This window comes from Carcharodon carcharias, chromosome 14, assembly GCF_017639515.1.
Source record: "Carcharodon carcharias isolate sCarCar2 chromosome 14, sCarCar2.pri, whole genome shotgun sequence".
NCBI classification, from domain to species: Eukaryota; Metazoa; Chordata; class Chondrichthyes; order Lamniformes; family Lamnidae; genus Carcharodon; species Carcharodon carcharias.
In genome coordinates this window covers 36,088,307-36,108,257 of record NC_054480.1, presented here as the reverse complement: position 1 = coordinate 36,108,257, position 19,951 = coordinate 36,088,307, and the positions used below count along the sequence as shown (strand labels likewise).

At 42.2% G+C, this 19,951-nt stretch overlaps 1 protein-coding gene across 6 annotated transcripts in view; it reads right to left on the bottom strand.

The window, feature by feature from the left end:
- Window positions 1-14,139, bottom strand: part of LOC121286909 (zinc finger and BTB domain-containing protein 46-like) — a 108,125-nt gene extending 93,986 nt beyond the window's left edge. For 2 of the 6 annotated variants that reach the window (XM_041204164.1, XM_041204165.1), the window contains exon 1: window positions 2,045-2,155. In XM_041204164.1, coding sequence (XP_041060098.1) covers window positions 2,045-2,103 — 59 coding nt within the window. In that variant the 5' untranslated portion in view covers window positions 2,104-2,155. Of the gene's footprint in view, window positions 1-2,044; window positions 2,160-13,952 lie in introns of those variants that run through there. The other 4 variants (XM_041204166.1, XM_041204160.1, XM_041204163.1 and 1 more) reach the window with 4 other exon arrangements.
- Between the last annotated feature and the right edge of the window lie 5,812 nt (window positions 14,140-19,951).

Genomic DNA, 19,951 nt, shown 5'->3' with positions numbered 1-19,951 from the left:
AATGTCAATGGTTTTCCACAAACTAAGTCTGTTGTGCTGTTATTATATTGATCTTCAGAGGGCTGCTAACTGCCAACATGCAGGTCTGGCAGCAAGCCCATCATCATCTTCCCAAATTTGTCATGTCAACTCTCCCTTTACCCTACCCTTAAGGCAAAAAGAAAAACACTTGCAAAGGAGGAAAGCATTTCTTGAACAGCAACTTAATCAACGAGCATCAAGCGTTGTACCCTTATTAGCCTCTATCATCCACAGATTTTAATATGACTGCCCAGAGACCATGTGGGATTAGAATTCTACATGGACAATATTTTGATTCCAAATGTCATGGACTACATTTTCAAGATGTTATAGCAAGGGGCAAGGTGTACAGAATGCCTGATCCAACACAATCTCTGACCAGCACATTTAAAGCACAAAACACGAAAATCAAAAAGAGGGGATGACAATCAGATACCCATTTATATATACATGGCTCAAACCTGTGTATAGGGAGGGACTTTTAATAATGTAATTGTGCGCAAAGGGGAAAAAACCCTTTGATATCCGCACAAACATGGAGCTCAGAAAGGCATTTTAAATTCAAGAAAGATGATAAAATCATGATTAAAACAAGGATCATATACCTCCTGCAACCCTTGTAGCATTGATCCAAGCAAAGGCTGAGGTTTAATTCAGGCCGTGTGTTGAGCTGGTCTGTCAGTTTAGCAGCATCAAGAGTGCTGCAGAATATGGCCAAATTAAGAGGAAGAAAAGAAAACTCAGTGCTTCCACTCTTGGCTGTTGTCCTGGAATACCTGGCTATGACTGCTGGAAAGTACGTGTGTTTGGGCAGGAGCCACATCAACAATGTACTTCCCAAAAGGTTACTGCTGCCCACAGAACCATTGTTGAAGTAACAACATTGTTGACTTTGACAATGTTGAGCAAAAGAACTTCTACCACTGTAATATTGATATTTTGTGGAACATAAAAATAATTCAGAACAAGAAGCCATCTGGTACACCTTCCTGTGACAAACAAAATGAATACATACAAGTCAAGTGGGGGAGAGACGATTATTCTTTGCTCATAATGTAGGTGTGCCAAATCACTCTGGAGTTGACGACTTATGATTTGACGACTTACAATTTGACACACACTGCTTTTGATATCAGTTGATTCCACCTAGAAAGCAACTGTGAATTAATCTAGAACAAAGCTCTACAAGTGTCTGAGGTTATGCTGGTATAAGTTATCCATAAAAGTAATGTGCTTGAATAAGTTGCCTCATGGTGGTCTCCATCTCAACTGTGAGTACACTGTAATTCTTAATCAGTGGCAAAAACATCCATTTGTAGCACTCAGCAGTATGAATTTCCCATTGCAATGAAACATTATTCCATTTCCAGTAAACAATGATGCACAGCTATCATGTTTACTCTGCCACCTGGCTGATTGCTTCTGACAAGATCATTATGGAAGCTGTTTTTCACCCTTAACACGTTGTGATCTTCTGGAATACAAGTTTCTGCATTTTGCAAATGGATATCAGAGACCTTTAAATTAATAGAAGATGGAAATGCAAAATCAAGCCAAATTATGATCAGATCTTTTCTGGTTTTCCCACCTTTTTTATTATTCGTTCACGGGATGTGGGCGTTGCTGGCTAGGCCAGCATTTATTACCCATCCCTAATTGCCCTTGTTCAGACAGCATTTAAGAGTTAACTACATTACTGTGGGTCTGAGTCATATGTCAGCCAGACCAGATAGGAACAACAGATTTCCTTTCCTAAGGGATATTAGTGAACCAGATGGGTTTTTATAACAATCATCATTAAACTTTTAATTTCAGAGTTTTACTGAATTCAAATCCAATGATCTGCTGTGGTGGGATTCGAACTCCAGTCCCCAGAGCATTATCCTGGGTCTCTGGATTACCAGTCCAGTGACAATACCACTACACAACCGCCTCCCCATATTTCCTCCTTTAAAATACAGTTAGACACTTAGTTTAAATAATGATTGCAACTTTTGTTGTAGTTTAACTTATTTTTGCTTACTGTCTTTCTTTGTCTCGCTGTCCCTCCCCTTCATCAACGTAGTGCCAGTTCCTCCCCATTCTGTCCCAGGATTGTTTGCGATCTCCCAGTGCTTTGAAATGAAGAGGAATTCTACCTGGAACCAAACAGCTAATTAGCAGATATCTCATTATTGCACATGAACACTATTAATGGAATGTCATTAGCAGCCAGAGATAAAGTAACAAAAAACAGTTGAGTAAGCTACAGTTTCAATTAAAGGCCAAATTTGGACATTTGGCCACATTATGAAATAGTTTAATAACAATGAACATAAAATGCAACCATATTATTCCCTGCTTCTACCTCATTTTGATCTGCCACTTTTTTAATATTAATGTAAAGCATAAAAGATGAAAATTAGACCACAAAAGTATAACAACAGCAAGGACAAATAATGAAAAGGCCACAGGGAATTGGAAGCCGTAACTTCTGCCTCAAAATGAGTGATAATTTTTTATTGCCTACTAATGCAATCTTTTGAAAAGGTCGTATTTTATTAATCTAAATTATAATTAGTGCAGACAATATACAATCTTGGATATATGTTAAGGTTTACAACTGAAAAACAGCCTATCGCGATCACTTTTATTGTGCTTCCAGCAGCAAATCTGTCAGCAGCACAGCATTTAAATCCACATCAAAACTAGGTTTCAATCATTTGTAAGACTAGCTGCAAATGCTGAATTAAGGAGTCCAAGTAAAACTGAAGTCTTTGGGTATTGGGGGAAAACATCTCCACTGACTGGACTCATACTGACCACAAAGGAAGATGGATGCAGCTGCTACAGGCCAATCATCCCAGCCCAAGGACACTGCTGGAGTCCCTTGGGGAGTGTGCTCGGCCCAACCATCTTCAGCTGCTTCATTCATGAGCTTCCGTCACGAGGTCAAAAGTGGCAAAGTTTGCTGATGATTGCAGTGTTTAGTTCAATTCACAACTTGTCAAATAATGAAGCAATCCTCCAGCATGCAGCAAGGCCTGAACAACATTCAGACTTGGCTGATAGATGGCAAGTAACATTCGCACCACAAGTGCCAATCACTGACCATTTCCAATAAGAGAGAATCTAACAAGCTCCCCTTGGCATTCAACAGCATTGCCATCCCACAATCAACGTCTGGAGGTTACCATTGATCAGAAACTTAACTGGACCAGCCATATACGAAACGTTGCTACAAAGGCAAGTCAGAGATTGTGTATTCTGCAGTGAGCATCTCACCTCCTGGCTCACCAAAGCCGATCCACCATCAACGAGGCACAAGTGACGAGTGTGATGGAATACAACCCTCTTGCCTGACTAAATGCGGCTCCAACAACTAAGCTTGAAACCACACAAAACAAAGTAGTCTGCTTGATCAGCATCCCCTCCACAACCTTAAATTTGACTATCTGCACCAAAGATGGACAGTGGTTGCAGTGTGTACAAGATACACCACAACAACTTGCATGACCCCTTCGACAACACCCTCCAAACCTGCGGCCAATATCACCAAGGAGGACAAAGGCTGCAGCAGCAGATGTACAAGAACACCAGCTTCAGGTTCCCCTCCAAATCATTGACCATCCTGACATGGAAATATAAAAGGCCATGCCTTCACTGTTGCAAGTTATAGTCCTCCTGGAAAGCCCTCACCAATAGCACCTACATCTCATGAACTGCAGTGATTCAAAAAGGCAGCTCACACCACCTTCCCAAGGCCAATTTGGGGTGGGCAATAAACACTAGCCTTGCTAGTGACAGCCATATCCCATGAAGGATTCAAGAGAGAAAAATTCACAGGTACTATCCAGTTCACCTTAAAACATGAGATCAATTTGTGCATGCCCAATAATTTTACTCTTAAAAGGGTAATATTTCATAAGCAATATCAAGTGTGTCAGGTTACATCTATACTACTTTCGGAAAGTTGTCAGACCATTTTTCTTCGACATACAAAAGTACAGGCAAATGGACGGAAACTGCCGGTAATCTGAGCTTGAACTTCCTTAATTAACAATAAGAAACCACACGCATTTATAGGGTACGTTTCATAACAAAAGGGTGCTTTACACCCCATGAGGTACTTCTGAAGTGTAATGGAGGGGAATATGCCAAACAACTGGCACACTGTACAAATGCAGCCATATTTGAGATTTTAGAAAAGAGAACAAAACATTTCTCATGTAGAAAAAAAACCATCTTGTATTTATACAGCGCCTTTCAAGTCTTCAAAAATCCTAATGTGCTTCACAGCCAATTACGATACTTCTGAAATTGAGTCACTGTTGCAATGCTAGCAAACATACACACATTAAGGTTCCACAAGGCACAATGAAAGAAATGACCACAAGATTGGAGTGGTGCTGGCTGAAGGTCATCCTTGTGTTTCCTCAAATAATGCCACCAGATCCTCAACATTCATCTGATGGGACAGATTTAACACTTCATTCAAATAACACACAAGTGAAATATTGTGCCTAGATGTACTGACTGGACTCCTTCAGCTATCCTTTATTTCCCTATTTTATACCTCCAAAATATTGGCAGAATGAACCATTTGTTGAGAATTCCCCAACAGTGAGCTTGTGATATTCTATCTGGAATTGAGACAGTGGGCTATTCCAGGTGGAATTTTTCAGCTGCTCTTGCTTTAAAGCAAAGAAACTAGAGTAAATAATTGAAATGCAAGAGGTCTTGTGGTGAAATCAGTAGCATCCTTGCCTCTGAGCCATATGCTTCGGCTCAAGTCCCACTCCAGGGCTTGATGGCCAAGGAAGGTGCTTACATAACACAGCCAAGGAGGCCGAGTATCAACTTGCAAGCCCTTCCATCATACAGCAATGGCAGGAGTTATGAGAGATTCCCGGTCAGCCATGTGACACTGGCTGACCAGAAAATTGAAGCCTCTACCAGTTTTACATGCAGACCACAACACACACATCATAGCGCACGTTACCACAGAAACTAAGACTCCTTGCCTCGGTTGGTGGTGGTGGGGGGGGATACGATGACGATTGGCTCAGTTGGTGTGGATCAGATTGGGGCAAGATCAGATTGGGGCAAGAGTACAGAGTTAAATTCACCATTCCAGCTGGGCTGGATTCAGGACCTGTCTCCTTGCCCTACCCGCAGTGGAGGTTGTGGTGGTGTGGGTCAGACCTACCTTTGGGCAGAGAACTGAAAAAGAATTGAAGTGGTTTCCCTTTCCAACATGTAAAATTATACAGCTCTGCAGGATCCATTTAACCTTTAAGAACAATTACCTCTGGTGTCAGCAATGTGTCACTATAGTCACAAGGTTACAAGAGAAAATGAAATTGGCCTGTCTTAGCTCTTCCACAAAGACCCAACTGGTTTCCTTAATTACAGAATCCATTTTTTTCTTAAATTATTTCACTGTTGTTGCTTCCACAACTCTATTCGTTCAATACATTAATCACTTGGTGTGAAAAGACTTCCCAATGTCAATTTTAAATACAACTGTGCCACCTTGTTCTACTGTTAAAAGCTGAGCTTGAATCAGAGTTCCAGATCCTTCATTTCCATACCACTTACTGTCTTAGATCTCTATATGAGGTCAAATCTCTGGCATCTTCTTTCAAACTGAAATGCTCAACTTTGTCAGGTTTTCCTCACAGCTTTAACCATGATTTGTCTCATGGATTTTATTTGAACCATTTTTGAGACCTGTCTCAGTCACCTCAATACTCGAGGGTGTTATCTCACTGGAATGCCAGCAGCTTCAGCTTCACTTCCTCAGACTTTCACTCTAATGTTTTGGCTATGTAGTTCTGCATTATATTTGCTCCACTAACTGCTGCACTGCAATGACTGCACCAAATTTATTTAAACAAATATTTTTCAATTTCATCCTTAGTTATATTGAAAAGTACTACTTGGCGCTCACATTTTCTCTTCCATACATAATATTAAGTTAACAAGACTTTTTTGGAAGAAAACTTAGTTATCAAAGAAGTCAACATAAGTCATATTTTGACTTTCCAGAGTCAGGAACCTATGGACCCTGACACTAAATTAAATTGACATGACTTCATGCAAACCATCAAAACACTAAATTAATGGCCCAGATATCACTGCCTGTAGGTATGCAATAAATACTTATAACAAAACATGGAATTTAGCCATCCCTCAATTTCATTTTGGAATTCAGGCATTTTTCTGCCTCTGCATTTCAAGAATTGGCTCATTATAACTTTTATTCAGTTGCATCCAATGGAAGGTAAATAGCTCATGGTTTTTGTCATTCACTTTTCTGATATGTACAAAGAGGGATATCCTTTGATGTTCAAAATACACTTAACTTTCATAAAGTTAATTTTGCTGCATCATTCCAAGGATAAAATTAAAAGGTGTTCAACAATTATCATTATTTCAGTCATACAACTGAGAAATGGTGTTTCCTACACTTATAGCAGACGTGTTTCCTACATACGTGTTTACTGTTCTTGCAAAGCTGACATTACTAGAATTTTCAATCCTGACGTGCAGTTACCATCACAGAGTCACAAACTGATTAGTGACATCTGATCCACTCACATTGAAGAGATTGGGGCTCAGGGAGGAGCAAGCAGCTCAATACAGGGAGAAAATAAAACTTCTTCAGGCATTATACCAGACATTATATTGCATACAGGATCTCCGTACAATTCTTTACACGTTGCCGCAAAGCTAATTAAGTCTAGAGGAACTGAAATTGAAAAAGTCCTTACAGAAAAAAAATCAGCGGCCTTTTCAGTGCCAAACACTGACAGTGAAAACCATGCAAGAATATGAATTGGGCACGAAGATCAGAATGCAACACTCCAGAGCACGCCAACTATAAGAAAGGATTGGATACGTAGGTGGATTTAATGAAAGATTAACTTTCATGAGGTGCACATAGTAAGTAAGCTGTCTCTGCCCAAAATAAATGGAGCACTTAGGTGCTATAACCAACAACTTTGAAACTGACATTACTGCAAGTGAGTAAGTTTTGGTCAATATAAATGACTGCCCTTTTTAAACATAGACCTTTTAAGTGTTGAATGTATTACCATTATTTTCAATACGACCTCACCACATATCAAAACAAATACCGGCACAATAAATCCTTCATCACATGGGTGCCATACAACTCATCATTTCAACAGATCACTCATCACTTTCATGATAGAAGATAGGGTTTGAAAAGACACAGCAGCAAAAATAATAGTATACAAGGTCATTGTCTTTGCTAATAGTATAACCCATGACAATAGACACACCATTGCTATTATCTCACTAAATAGCTAAACTACCTTCCTCCTCTACTTTTCAACATGAAAGCAGGAATATATAAAGGGCATAATTCCTTGAGTGTTGGTCATCCCGTTATACTTTGACAAATGGCCACTCTTCTTGTTGTCCAAACAAATATCAAGAAGCCATTTATCCGAGAAGTTCAAGCTTAGGCTCACTCAAAAGCAATATGTACCCTTTGGCAAGAGCCATTGAACAGTGACCCCTTTATCTGTACTGTTCAATATTGCACTGGGTGGTACATTTCCACTTAGTTATTGGGAGAGCTGTTATCTTGAACAATTTTTCACCATATTGTAACAAGAGTTTAAAAATAAGGCACAGTAAATCATAATCCTTAAAACCTGACTACAAATCTGTGAAAGTAGAACACCATTAATAATTACTGATATCATCAGACTTCTCTTGTTTATTTTCTTGTTCTCATTGAAAACTGTTTCACCAACTTCCTGTTATAAAGCTACAAATTACTTTAGGGCATCTGAAGTTTAGTCACAGAATAAAGCATCGTTCCAAAGGAAATGCAGCTAAAGCTCTCCCTCCTCCACCCAACCCAGAATTTTATCTGTATTGCTGTGGATACTCTGCAGAAAAACACAACATGCAGGGCTGGGCTCTTAGCCTCAAAAGGTCATTTACCACTTTTTACACAAAAACATATAGGAAAGCAAAAGATATTTTAGTCCTTTATATGCCCTATTGAACAAATCCTATCACAATTTCTTAAAATGAAGCTTTTCAGTTACAAGTGATCATTAAATATATGAGTTGGAACATATGAGTTGGGCTGCTGGTGGGGGCAGGGGCAGACGGGTTTGGTGTGTGGCAAGAAAACAGAACCATAGGAGAAGGAAAAAAAGCCAAGTTTCATGCTTATGAATGCAATCCAATCAAATGACCTCTGCTAGGAAGTGTACATGCACAGATGTTAGATGTGGGCAGAATCAGGCTCAGTTTTGATGCAGTTTTTTTCCTTTCCTCCCTCACTCCACTGTTGAAGCAGCCTGCTAACATTCAGTGCCTTGGCTCACATTTGAAGAATTGGGCGGGGCACTGGGGGCTTGCCAGAATACATGTAACTATACCCCAGCATGAACCACTCCCTTCAGAAGGGGAAGGAAAAACCCGAATAGACTAGCCCCACAGTTTACAGCTTGTCATTTGATTCATGCCAAGGTAAAAGCCACATTTCTCCTCCTACTCCAGCCAACAACTGAAATTACATATTCCCATAACAGTGAGTAGTACATTCTCCATCCATCTGTCTTTTCAGGAAACTTCCTGAAAGGCTGCTCAACCAACGAGACATTACTGGACCAAGCACCTCAAAAACTTGATCCGTTTTGTTAGCAATACATATATAACCTATTTCCTCCATATTAAACTCTTACAACATATCAGGACTATCTACGACAAAGCTATTCCAGAATTGGGATTTTAACTTTTTAGCCTGAGAAAGAGTTTGAACAGTCAGACAGAAGGTCTCTCGAATTCTATTTAGAAAGATTTCTATGAAGAATGTACCAACCCTGCAGAATATGGTTGGAGTAAAGGATATATTTGCATTACGTTTACCAATCACATAATATAATCATGCCAGGCTGCAGGTGACCATGTACAGTTACAGCAAAGCGATGAGACTGTCACTTCTTTGTCGATGGAGAACTCCATTAAAATTACCAATACAACTATCAAGAGACACATTTATTATATACACAGATAAACCTAGTTTCTTTAAGGATACAGCTTAATGCTGCCATCTAACTTGAGGTCACAAATATACAAACTTGGACATGGATTTCACTGCTACTGTAATGACATCCTGACTTTGAAATGTTTTAAAATACAAGTTAAAGCATAAAACTAGATGTCTTAATATTCCTTAAAGGTAACTATCACGAAATTAACTTGGCAAGACTTTCGATATATTTCAGATTTAATGACATTTTTTATTTTATCCTCTTCAAATATTTCTTTGGAAATGTTTCTATATGGAGATTACTAAAACTTTGTGATAGACATTTCCTTGCTGGAAAGCCTAATATATTTAGTTATACTTTTCTTTCCCTCCCCCCACCCCCACCACCAAGTAAAATAACGGATTTTGTACTCACTTCACTGCATCCCTGAAGTATTCAGACAAAACATTTTGAACACTTGGCTGCCAATTTTCATTATACATTGGATGGATGACAATGTACTTTGAAGGTTAACTTTACTTTCTCGTACATTTCTTCCTTAATTTAAAATACTATTTTTTTTTTTTACATCAAGCTGTTACTGCTTTCTGAAAAAGCACCGATACATCATAGCAACTAAAGTACAGAGCAGATAGAATCAGAAAGATTCAATACTACCCCAAGCTCATAAAAATAAAAAATTCCACCAGGTAAGGGCAAAAAATATGCTGGTTTATATCAGCAAACAATGGGAATGTAGCAATTCTTTTAGCTCCAATCCATTTGGCAACATTTGTTTGTATATGGAAATATAAATTTACATTTGGCTAATAAGTTAACTGAATAAGTGTTTGTAATCATTATCTAACAAGTTGGTATACGAGTGTTTGGGAGTGATTTTATTACATATTTGGACTAAAGATTACATCCAAGATTTGCCCTCAATGTTCCTGCTGCTCAAGTGGACAGCAGGAACCAATAAGCAGCACTCATCCAAAACTTCAAATAAAATATTATTTTCCCATTGTGAAGTTCACAGTGTTTGCAGTCCCAAACCACACTACCTGAAAAAAAACTTATTTCTTCAAAAGGTTCCCATGATCAGTTTAAGCACTGAACTATCAGTTAGCAGGATTCTCTCTCAGTGGGTGTTCCAGTCATAATGGCTTCCTCCCCCACTCCATCCATTTTGAACAGGAAATTTCTAACGGGAAACTCCCACTTGCACACAATTAAAAAATATTACCAGAAAAATCCCCAAGTGGAAAAAATTCTGGGCAAGTATTGGTACATTTTGCTGTCTTAATTTCAAGCATACAAATTTGCAGCTCTTTAGTACTACCAAAGAGATTGCAAAATTCCATGGATAGTCTGATACATCACTGATTACTATCGATGATCTTTTCAGACAATGGCGAGCAGCATTTGAAGCTCTGTCACAGCTTGACACGTGTGAGTCAAAATAAAGAGGTGTGGACAGTGAATATAAATTAAGCTGAGGTGTGCTTTTGTCAGAATTTACACTACTCTTCGAGATATTCTTAAGTAAAACTGAAATGGAAGCACTAATTGTTGTCCAAATGTGCTTACTTCCATAACAATACCAAGTCAAGTTGAACAAACCTATATAACAGATGAGACCACTCAAATCAAACTATGATGATCCATTACCATTACTGCAATAATATTTCCAATCCATCTTATTTCAACCAGCTGTGATTATTAGATTGTGCCTTTCATACAATTAACATTTCAAACACTTGGAAGTCATGGATTAAATATTCTTTTGCTGTGATGCAGAAATTCACCAAGCTATTTTAGTATCATCTAGATGAGCACTTGAAACCGCATAGCATACAGGGCTATGGGCCAAGTGCTGGAAAATGGGATTAGAATAGATAGGTGCTTGATGGCCAGCATGGACACGATGGGCCAAAGGGCCTGTTTCTATGCTGTGTAACTATGACTCTAACACAGAACTTTCAAGTGCAACGTGCGCCTTAATACATCCTGTGAAAACCATGCTCCATTGCCATTTCCACATATCGGATTTAAAGTTGAAATCATAGGAAAGGGAATCCATACAAAAGGATGTTAGGGAAGGGGGGTGGTGGGAGTAAAAAGACAGACAGAAATAAACCAAAATGCAACATTTAGGCCCTATTCTCAAAAACATTTAGAATGCATTGGTTCAAATACTCCACATTCCAAACATATTCCTCCATCCCCCTTATCTAAGAGTGTGTTACTGGATCAAAACACAGAAGTTCTCATTCCACCCATTTATTCATATATTGAGCCAAACATCTGTTCCTCTCATTGGACAGCACAAATAACATCCCAATTTTCTCATAATAAACACAAGATATGTAGATTTGCACAGCTTTGCAATGTTTTAAATATCGGCACCAATCTACTGCATTTCTTTTGAAAAAGGTTCCACGGGAATAGCTTCAGGACCTCCTCACAGCCTCTCAAGCTCCCAGACCTCTGGTGGTTTCACCGTATGGTACTTTTTTAACTCCAACAGGCCAAATGACACTTTTATTCTAATGGAGTTTAGCAATTTCTTTATATTTGGAATGAAAAAAAAGTCTATGGATCTAAATTAGTGCAGCAGATGTTACACTTAGGCAAATTTACTTGACACCAGTCGTGTTATAGTGATGTAACATCTACTTCATCTATTGACTCAGCCTTGTGATGTGGAGCACAGATCAATATTGCTGGCAGGAGGATCCTGGATATAATCTTAAATCTTGCACCAATTTTGCTGAACTAGCTAAGTATGGGGTTTGTTTCATTCTCCATCTTGGCCAGCAGCTCAACCCTTAATTTCCCTTGAAAATAATCACCACATCCCATCCACTAGAAATGTACTTGTGTTGTTTCTCTGAGCAGGTAATCATCTGTATACATGTACCAATAAATTTCCTTAAAATGACCATGTATTCCAAAAGCCACATTTGTACTAAGTCAGCAAAAAAGTTCACAACATCAATTAGGCAGAATGATAATCAATGCAAACTTCCAACTCTCCCAATATTTAAAGTATTCCGTGTTAACAACTTGTACGCTTATTTATTTGCACAGATTAATAGTCAAGTATAAATGTCTTCAAATTAGACAAATATTACTGTTGAAATTACTTCTGTTGCACATTCCACAAAATATACTCAGACACAACTAATAATTTCTAACACAAGTTATTAAAATCTAGTATCACAGCATAGGCTATCCCTTGCATAAAAGATACCTTCGAAATATGTTTGCACAAAATATGAACTGCGAAATCAAGCACATTTCCCTCATTATTTCAGGACCCAGCAGTGAAGCATTTCAAAGAATGGGGAAGCCCTTTCAGGGACATGTCTGCTCTCACTGGAAACTCCAACCAGGAAGTGGTTGAATAGGACTGCAACTGCCTCCACAGACCTGTGTCTGTGTGCATAAAGTGCTGGAGCACACTTGCACCAACAGAATGGAGGATGTGGGCAAACAACACCCCAGCTATGGCCGGTAGCCAATGTTTCAGGTTTTCCTACCAAAATGGAAAGCCCCCCACAAGATGGACTTGGGTATTTTAATATTTTAACTAACATATCTAAATGAGAAAATCAATCTGAACTACTGTCTTAAAAAGAATCAAACCTTGCTGAAGTGTATGCTTTTTATGTTTCCAACAAAAAAATATACTTTCACTCTTCTTGATACAGATTGATTTGGTACAGATTTCCAATTTATTTTACATTTCCAATATCTGAAGGTTTCATTTCCTGGTGGGAATAATCCATTTAGTGTGACCACCATAATAGGTGCATTATCCATTTTCTTTGTACAATAAAATCCTACATTTAATCAAAAAGGTTAACTGATTTAATAGTTTGTCAGTTTATGTTTAACTGAAAGTAAGGAAATCGAAAGAATCAAGCAATATACATAAGAAAAATCATTGAAGGAGTTCTGTATTTATTTTATAGTGGAAAGTAGTGCGTAAATACATTCATCTAGCTTTGCTCTCTACACTTAAACACCATCGCCACAAACTGTGGGTTGCACTTCCAACACGCTACCTGTTACAGAAATCCCACCTTTAAACAGCAAGTATTTAAAGGATGAGGAATATAATCCAAATCATCCTTTTATTTATCAGCAACCAAACGCAAGCTGCACATGGGCGAAATCATGTGTACAGACGAATAGTTTACATCACCAACTCTTCCAAATCTGAGTTTTGCATAATGAAAAGGGATTTTTTAAAAAAAAAGAAGTTAGGCATTTTTTGTTTAAAGAACACCCGTTAGAAATAGAAGTCAAATCATAAAATAAGGTGAAACCGTCTCCCAGGAGCAGACGGTTAAGCGGTTTTGCTGTTTTAAGTCGGGCTTGTTGGATAATCCACCCTCCCCCCCCCCCCCCCCCACCCTCCCCCCCGCCGGCCATTCTCACCCCCCACCCCCAACTCCCTCCAGACAAAGTCAGGCTTGAGTGGGAGACAATACCCGGGCAGGCCGCGGACTCAGCCTCACACCGCGCTCTCCCCGCACTTTTTAAACCGTTTCAACTCTCCCCGACTTTGGCCCAAAACGGAGGGAGACAGAGAGGGGGGTTAAGGGGGGCGGGGGGAAAAGAGATTTGGCCCCAGCTCGGCCGAGGCCGAAAGGGGGTTTTCTGGAGGCGAAAGACGGGCGTTGACGCAGCAGGAATGGAGTCCGGGCCTCTCCCCCCAACGCACCCCCCTCCCCCCCCCCACCACACACACACACACACACACACACCCCCGGCCCCGAGGCTCAGGCTGCACTCAGTCCGGGTCCAAACCCTTCCACTCACCGCCAACAGCGAGCAAAACAAAACAACACACACATACAAAATAAACCATTAAACAAAGTCTCTCAACGGAAAGGACGAGCGCCGCCCAACACTCACCGATTAACCCATGTATATGTGCAGCAGCGGAAAGGGCCCCGAAACCAGCGAGTCCAGCACAAGAGGGAAAAAAAAATGATCCCGAGAAGCTGTCTCCTCCTCCCAGCCCTGAGTAACCAGGAACCTGCTTCCCCCTCACCAGCGGAAACCACAGCCTGGTATTGTGGGTAAGGCATAGACCCACCCCTGCCTGCTTCAGCTCAGTGCACAACAGAAATACAACAGCCCCTGCCTGCTTCACCCCAATCTCACACACACACAAATACAACAGCTCCTGCCTGCTTCAACCCAATCTCACACACACAGAAATACAACAGCTCCTGCCTGCTTCAACCCAATCTCACACACACAGAAATACAACAGCCCCTGCCTGCTTCAACCCAATCTCACACACACAGAAATACAACAGCCCCTGCCTGCTTCACCCCAATCTCACACACACACAAATACAACAGCTCCTGCCTGCTTCACCCCAATCTCACACACACAAATACAACAGCCCCTGCCTGCTTCACCCCAATCTCACACACACAAATACAACAGCCCCTGCCTGCTTCACCCCAATCTCACACACACACAAATACAACAGCCCCTGCCTGCTTCACCCCAATCTCACACACACAGAAATACAACAGCTCCTGCCTGCTTCACCCCAATCTCACACACACACAAATACAACAGCCCCTGCCTGCTTCACCCCAATCTCACGCACACAAATACAACAGCCCCTGCCTGCTTCACCCCAATCTCACACACACAAATACAACAGCCCCTGCCTACTTCACCCCAATCTCACACACACAGAAATACAACAGCCCCTGCCTGCTTCACCCCAATCTCACACACATAGAAATACAACAGCCCCTGCCTACTTCACCCCAATCTCACACACACAGAAATACAACAGCCCCTGCCTGCTTCACCCCAATCTCACACACATAGAAATACAACAGCCCCTGCCTACTTCAACCCAATCTCACACACACAAATACAACAGCCCCTGCCTGCTTCACCCCAATCTCACACACACAAATACAACAGCCCCTGCCTGCTTCACCCCAATCTCACACACACAGAAATACAACAGCCCCTGCCTGCTTCACCCCAATCTCACACACACAGAAATACAACAGCCCCTGCCTGCTTCACCCCAATCTCACACACACACAAATACAACAGCCCCTGCCTGCTTCACCCCAATCTCACACACATAGAAATACAACAGCCCCTGCCTACTTCACCCCAATCTCACACACACAGAAATACAACAGCCCCTGCCTGCTTCACCCCAATCTCACACACACACAAATACAACAGCTCCTGCCTGCTTCAACCCAATCTCACACACACAGAAATACAACAGCTCCTGCCTGCTTCAACCCAATCTCACACACACAGAAATACAACAGCCCCTGCCTGCTTCACCCCAATCTCACACACACACAAATACAACAGCTCCTGCCTGCTTCACCCCAATCTCACACACACAAATACAACAGCCCCTGCCTGCTTCACCCCAATCTCACACACACAAATACAACAGCCCCTGCCTGCTTCACCCCAATCTCACACACACACAAATACAACAGCCCCTGCCTGCTTCACCCCAATCTCACACACACAGAAATACAACAGCTCCTGCCTGCTTCACCCCAATCTCACACACACACAAATACAACAGCCCCTGCCTGCTTCACCCCAATCTCACGCACACAAATACAACAGCCCCTGTCTGCTTCACCCCAATCTCACACACACAAATACAACAGCCCCTGCCTGCTTCACCCCAATCTCACACACACAGAAATACAACAGCCCCTGCCTACTTCACCCCAATCTCACACACACAGAAATACAACAGCCCCTGCCTGCTTCACCCCAATCTCACACACATAGAAATACAACAGCCCCTGCCTACTTCACCCCAATCTCACACACACAGAAATACAACAGCCCCTGCCTGCTTCACCCCAATCTCACACACATAGAAATACAACAGCCCCTGCCTACTTCAACCCAATCTCACACACACAAATACAACAGCCCCTGCCTGCTTCACCCCAATCTCACACACACAAATACAACAGCCCCTGCCTGCTTCACCCCAATCTCACACACACAGAAATACAACAGCCCCTGCCTGCTTCACCCCAATCTCACACACATAGAAATACAACAGCCCCTGCCTACTTCAACCCAATCTCACACACACAAATACAACAGCCCCTGCCTGCTTCACCCCAATCTCACACACACAAATACAACAGCCCCTGCCTGCTTCACCCCAATCTCACACACACAGAAATACAACAGCTCCTGCCTGCTTCACCCCAATCTCACACACACAGAAATACAACAGCCCCTGCCTACTTCACCCCAATCTCACACACACAGAAATACAACAGCCCCTGCCTGCTTCACCCCAATCTCACACACATAGAAATACAACAGCCCCTGCCTACTTCACCCCAATCTCACACACACAGAAATACAACAGCCCCTGCCTGCTTCACCCCAATCTCACACACATAGAAATACAACAGCCCCTGCCTACTTCACCCCAATCTCACACACACAAATACAACAGCCCCTGCCTACTTCACCCCAATCTCACACACACAAATACAACAGCCCCTGCCTGCTTCACCCCAATCTCACACACACAAATACAACAGCCCCTGTCTGCTTCACCCCAATCTCACACACACAAATACAACAGCCCCTGTCTGCTTCACCCCAATCTCACACACACAAATACAACAGCCCCTGCCTGCTTCACCCCAATCTCACACACACAGAAATACAACAGCCCCTGCCAACTTCACCCCAATCTCACACACACAGAAATACAACAGCCCCTGCCTGCTTCACCCCAATCTCACACACACAGAAATACAACAGCCCCTGCCTGCTTCAACCCAATCTCACACACACACAAATACAACAGCCCCTGCCTGCTTCACCCCAATCTCACACACACAAATACAACAGCCCCTGTCTGATTCACCCCAATCTCACACACACAAATACAACAGCCCCTGCCTGCTTCAACCCAATCAAACACACACAAATACAACAGCCCCTGCCTGCTTCACCCCAATCTCACACACACACAAATACAACAGCCCCTGTCTGCTTCACCCCAATCTCACACACACACAAATACAACAGCCCCTGTCTGCTTCACCCCAATCTCACACACACAGAAATACAACAGCCTCTGCCTGCTTCAACCCAATCAAACACACACAAATACAACAGCCCCTGTCTGCTTCACCCCAATCTCACACACACAGAAATACAACAGCCCTGTCTGCTTCACCCCAATCGCACACACAGAAATACAACAGCTCCTGCCTGCTTCACCCCAATCTCACACACACAAATACAACAGCCCCTGCCTGCTTCACCCCAATCTCACACACACAGAAATACAACAGCCCCTGCCTACTTCACCCCAATCTCACACACACAGAAATACAACAGCCCCTGCCTGCTTCACCCCAATCTCACACACATAGAAATACAACAGCCCCTGCCTACTTCACCCCAATCTCACACACACAAATACAACAGCCCCTGCCTACTTCACCCCAATCTCACACACACAAATACAACAGCCCCTGCCTGCTTCACCCCAATCTCACACACACAAATACAACAGCCCCTGTTTGCTTCACCCCAATCTCACACACACAAATACAACAGCCCCTGTCTGCTTCACCCCAATCTCACACACACAAATACAACAGCCCCTGCCTGCTTCACCCCAATCTCACACACACAGAAATACAACAGCCCCTGCCTACTTCACCCCAATCTCACACACACAAATACAACAGCTCCTGCCTGCTTCACCCCAATCTCACACACACAGAAATACAACAGCCCTTGCCTATTTCAACCCAATCTCACACACACAGAAATACAACAGCTCCTGCCTGCTTCACCCCAATCTCACACACATAGAAATACAACAGCCCCTGCCTGCTTCAACCCAATCTCACACACACACAAATACAACAGCCCCTGCCTGCTTCACCCCAATCTCACACACACAAATACAACAGCCCCTGCCTGCTTCACCCCAATCTCACACACACAGAAATACAACAGCCCCTGTCTGATTCACCCCAATCTCACACACACAGAAATACAACAGCCCCTGCCTGCTTCAACCCAATCAAACACACACATATACAACAGCCCCTGCCTGCTTCACCCCAATCTCACACACACACAAATACAACAGCCCCTGTCTGCTTCACCCCAATCTCACACACACAGAAATACAACAGCCTCTGCCTGCTTCAACCCAATCAAACACACACAAATACAACAGCCCCTGTCTGCTTCACCCCAATCTCACACACACAGAAATACAACAGCCCTGTCTGCTTCACCTCAATCTCACACACAGAAATACAACAGCTCCTGCCTGCTTCACCCCAATCTCACACACACAGAAATACAACAGCCCCTGCCTTCTTAAACCCAATCTCACACACACAGAAATACAACAGCTCCTGCCTGCTTCAACCCAATCTCATACACAAATACAACAGCCCCTGCCTGCTTCATCCCAATCAAACACACACAAATACAACAGCCCCTGCCTTCTTAAACCCAATCAAACACACACAAATACAACAGCCCCTGCCTGCTTAAACCCAATCTCACACACACAGAAATACAACAGCCCCTGCCTACTTCAACTCAATGCACATAAACAAATACAACAGCCCCTGCTCTTTGTATTTAAGGTTGACAAAGCACCAGGACCATATGAAATGCATCCAAGGATACTGAAGGAAGTGAGAGTGGACATTGCAGAGGCACAGGCCATAATTTTTCAGTCTTCCTTTGATTCAGGGGTGGTGCCAAAGGACTGGAGAATTGCAAATGTTGCATTCTTCTTCAAAAAAGGGTGTAAATATAAGCCCAGCACCTACAGGCCAGTCATTTAACTTTGGTTGTGGAAAACATCTAGAAAAATTAGTTCAGGACAAAATTAATAGTCACATGGACAAATGCGGGTTAATTAAGGAAAGCCAGCATGAATTTCATGCAGGAAAATTGTGTTTAAATAAGTTGCTGGAGTATTTGAAGGGGCAATAGAGAAGGTTGATCAGGACAATGTGGTTGATGTGGTATACATGGCCATCCAAAAGGCATTTGATGCCCCATGACAGGCTTGTGAGCAAAGTTATAGCTCAAGGAATAAAAGGGAAAGTAGCAACATGGATACAAAATTGGCTGAGTAACAGGAAACAGTGCAGTGGTTAATAGATGTTTTTCGGGCTAGTGGAAGATTTGTAGTGGAATTCCTCAGGGGTCTTGCTTTTCCTGTTATATATTAATGATATAGACCTTTGTGTACAGGGCACATTTTCAAAATTTGCAGGTGATACAAAATTTGGAAGCATTGCGAGTTGTGAGGTGGACAGTGTATAATTTCAAATGGACATAGATAAGGTGGTGGAATGGACAGATAGATAGAAGGTAAAGTTCTATGCGGAGAAATGTGAAGTGATTTATTTTGGGAGGAAGAACATGGAGAGTCAATATAAAATAAAGTGTACAGTCTAAAAGGGGTGCAGGAATAGAAGGACTTGCATATACTCTTTTAGTAAAACAAAATTCAATAAAACGAAAATCAATAAACAAGAGGGGATGACAGCCCCTGGCGGGGCACTGTAAGAAAAGTCAAAATGTCAAAGGAAACTTAACTAACTAAATGAAATTTTCGGGGTTGATGATACACCCCAGCCCTCACGGCGCCCACCGGTTGTGAAGTGCCTCAAGCGTACCGGTGTACACTGTGTGCCCCCTCTCCAGGGCCACCTGGCCACAAACATAGCCATGGGAGAGGGGCAGACAGTCGGGGCGGACGACCTCCTCAACCACCTGCTGCCTGGATCTGTTGATGGCCACTTTGGTCAGGCCCAGGAGCAGGTTAATGAGAAGGTCCGCCTCCCTCTCCGCACCGGGTGACCAAA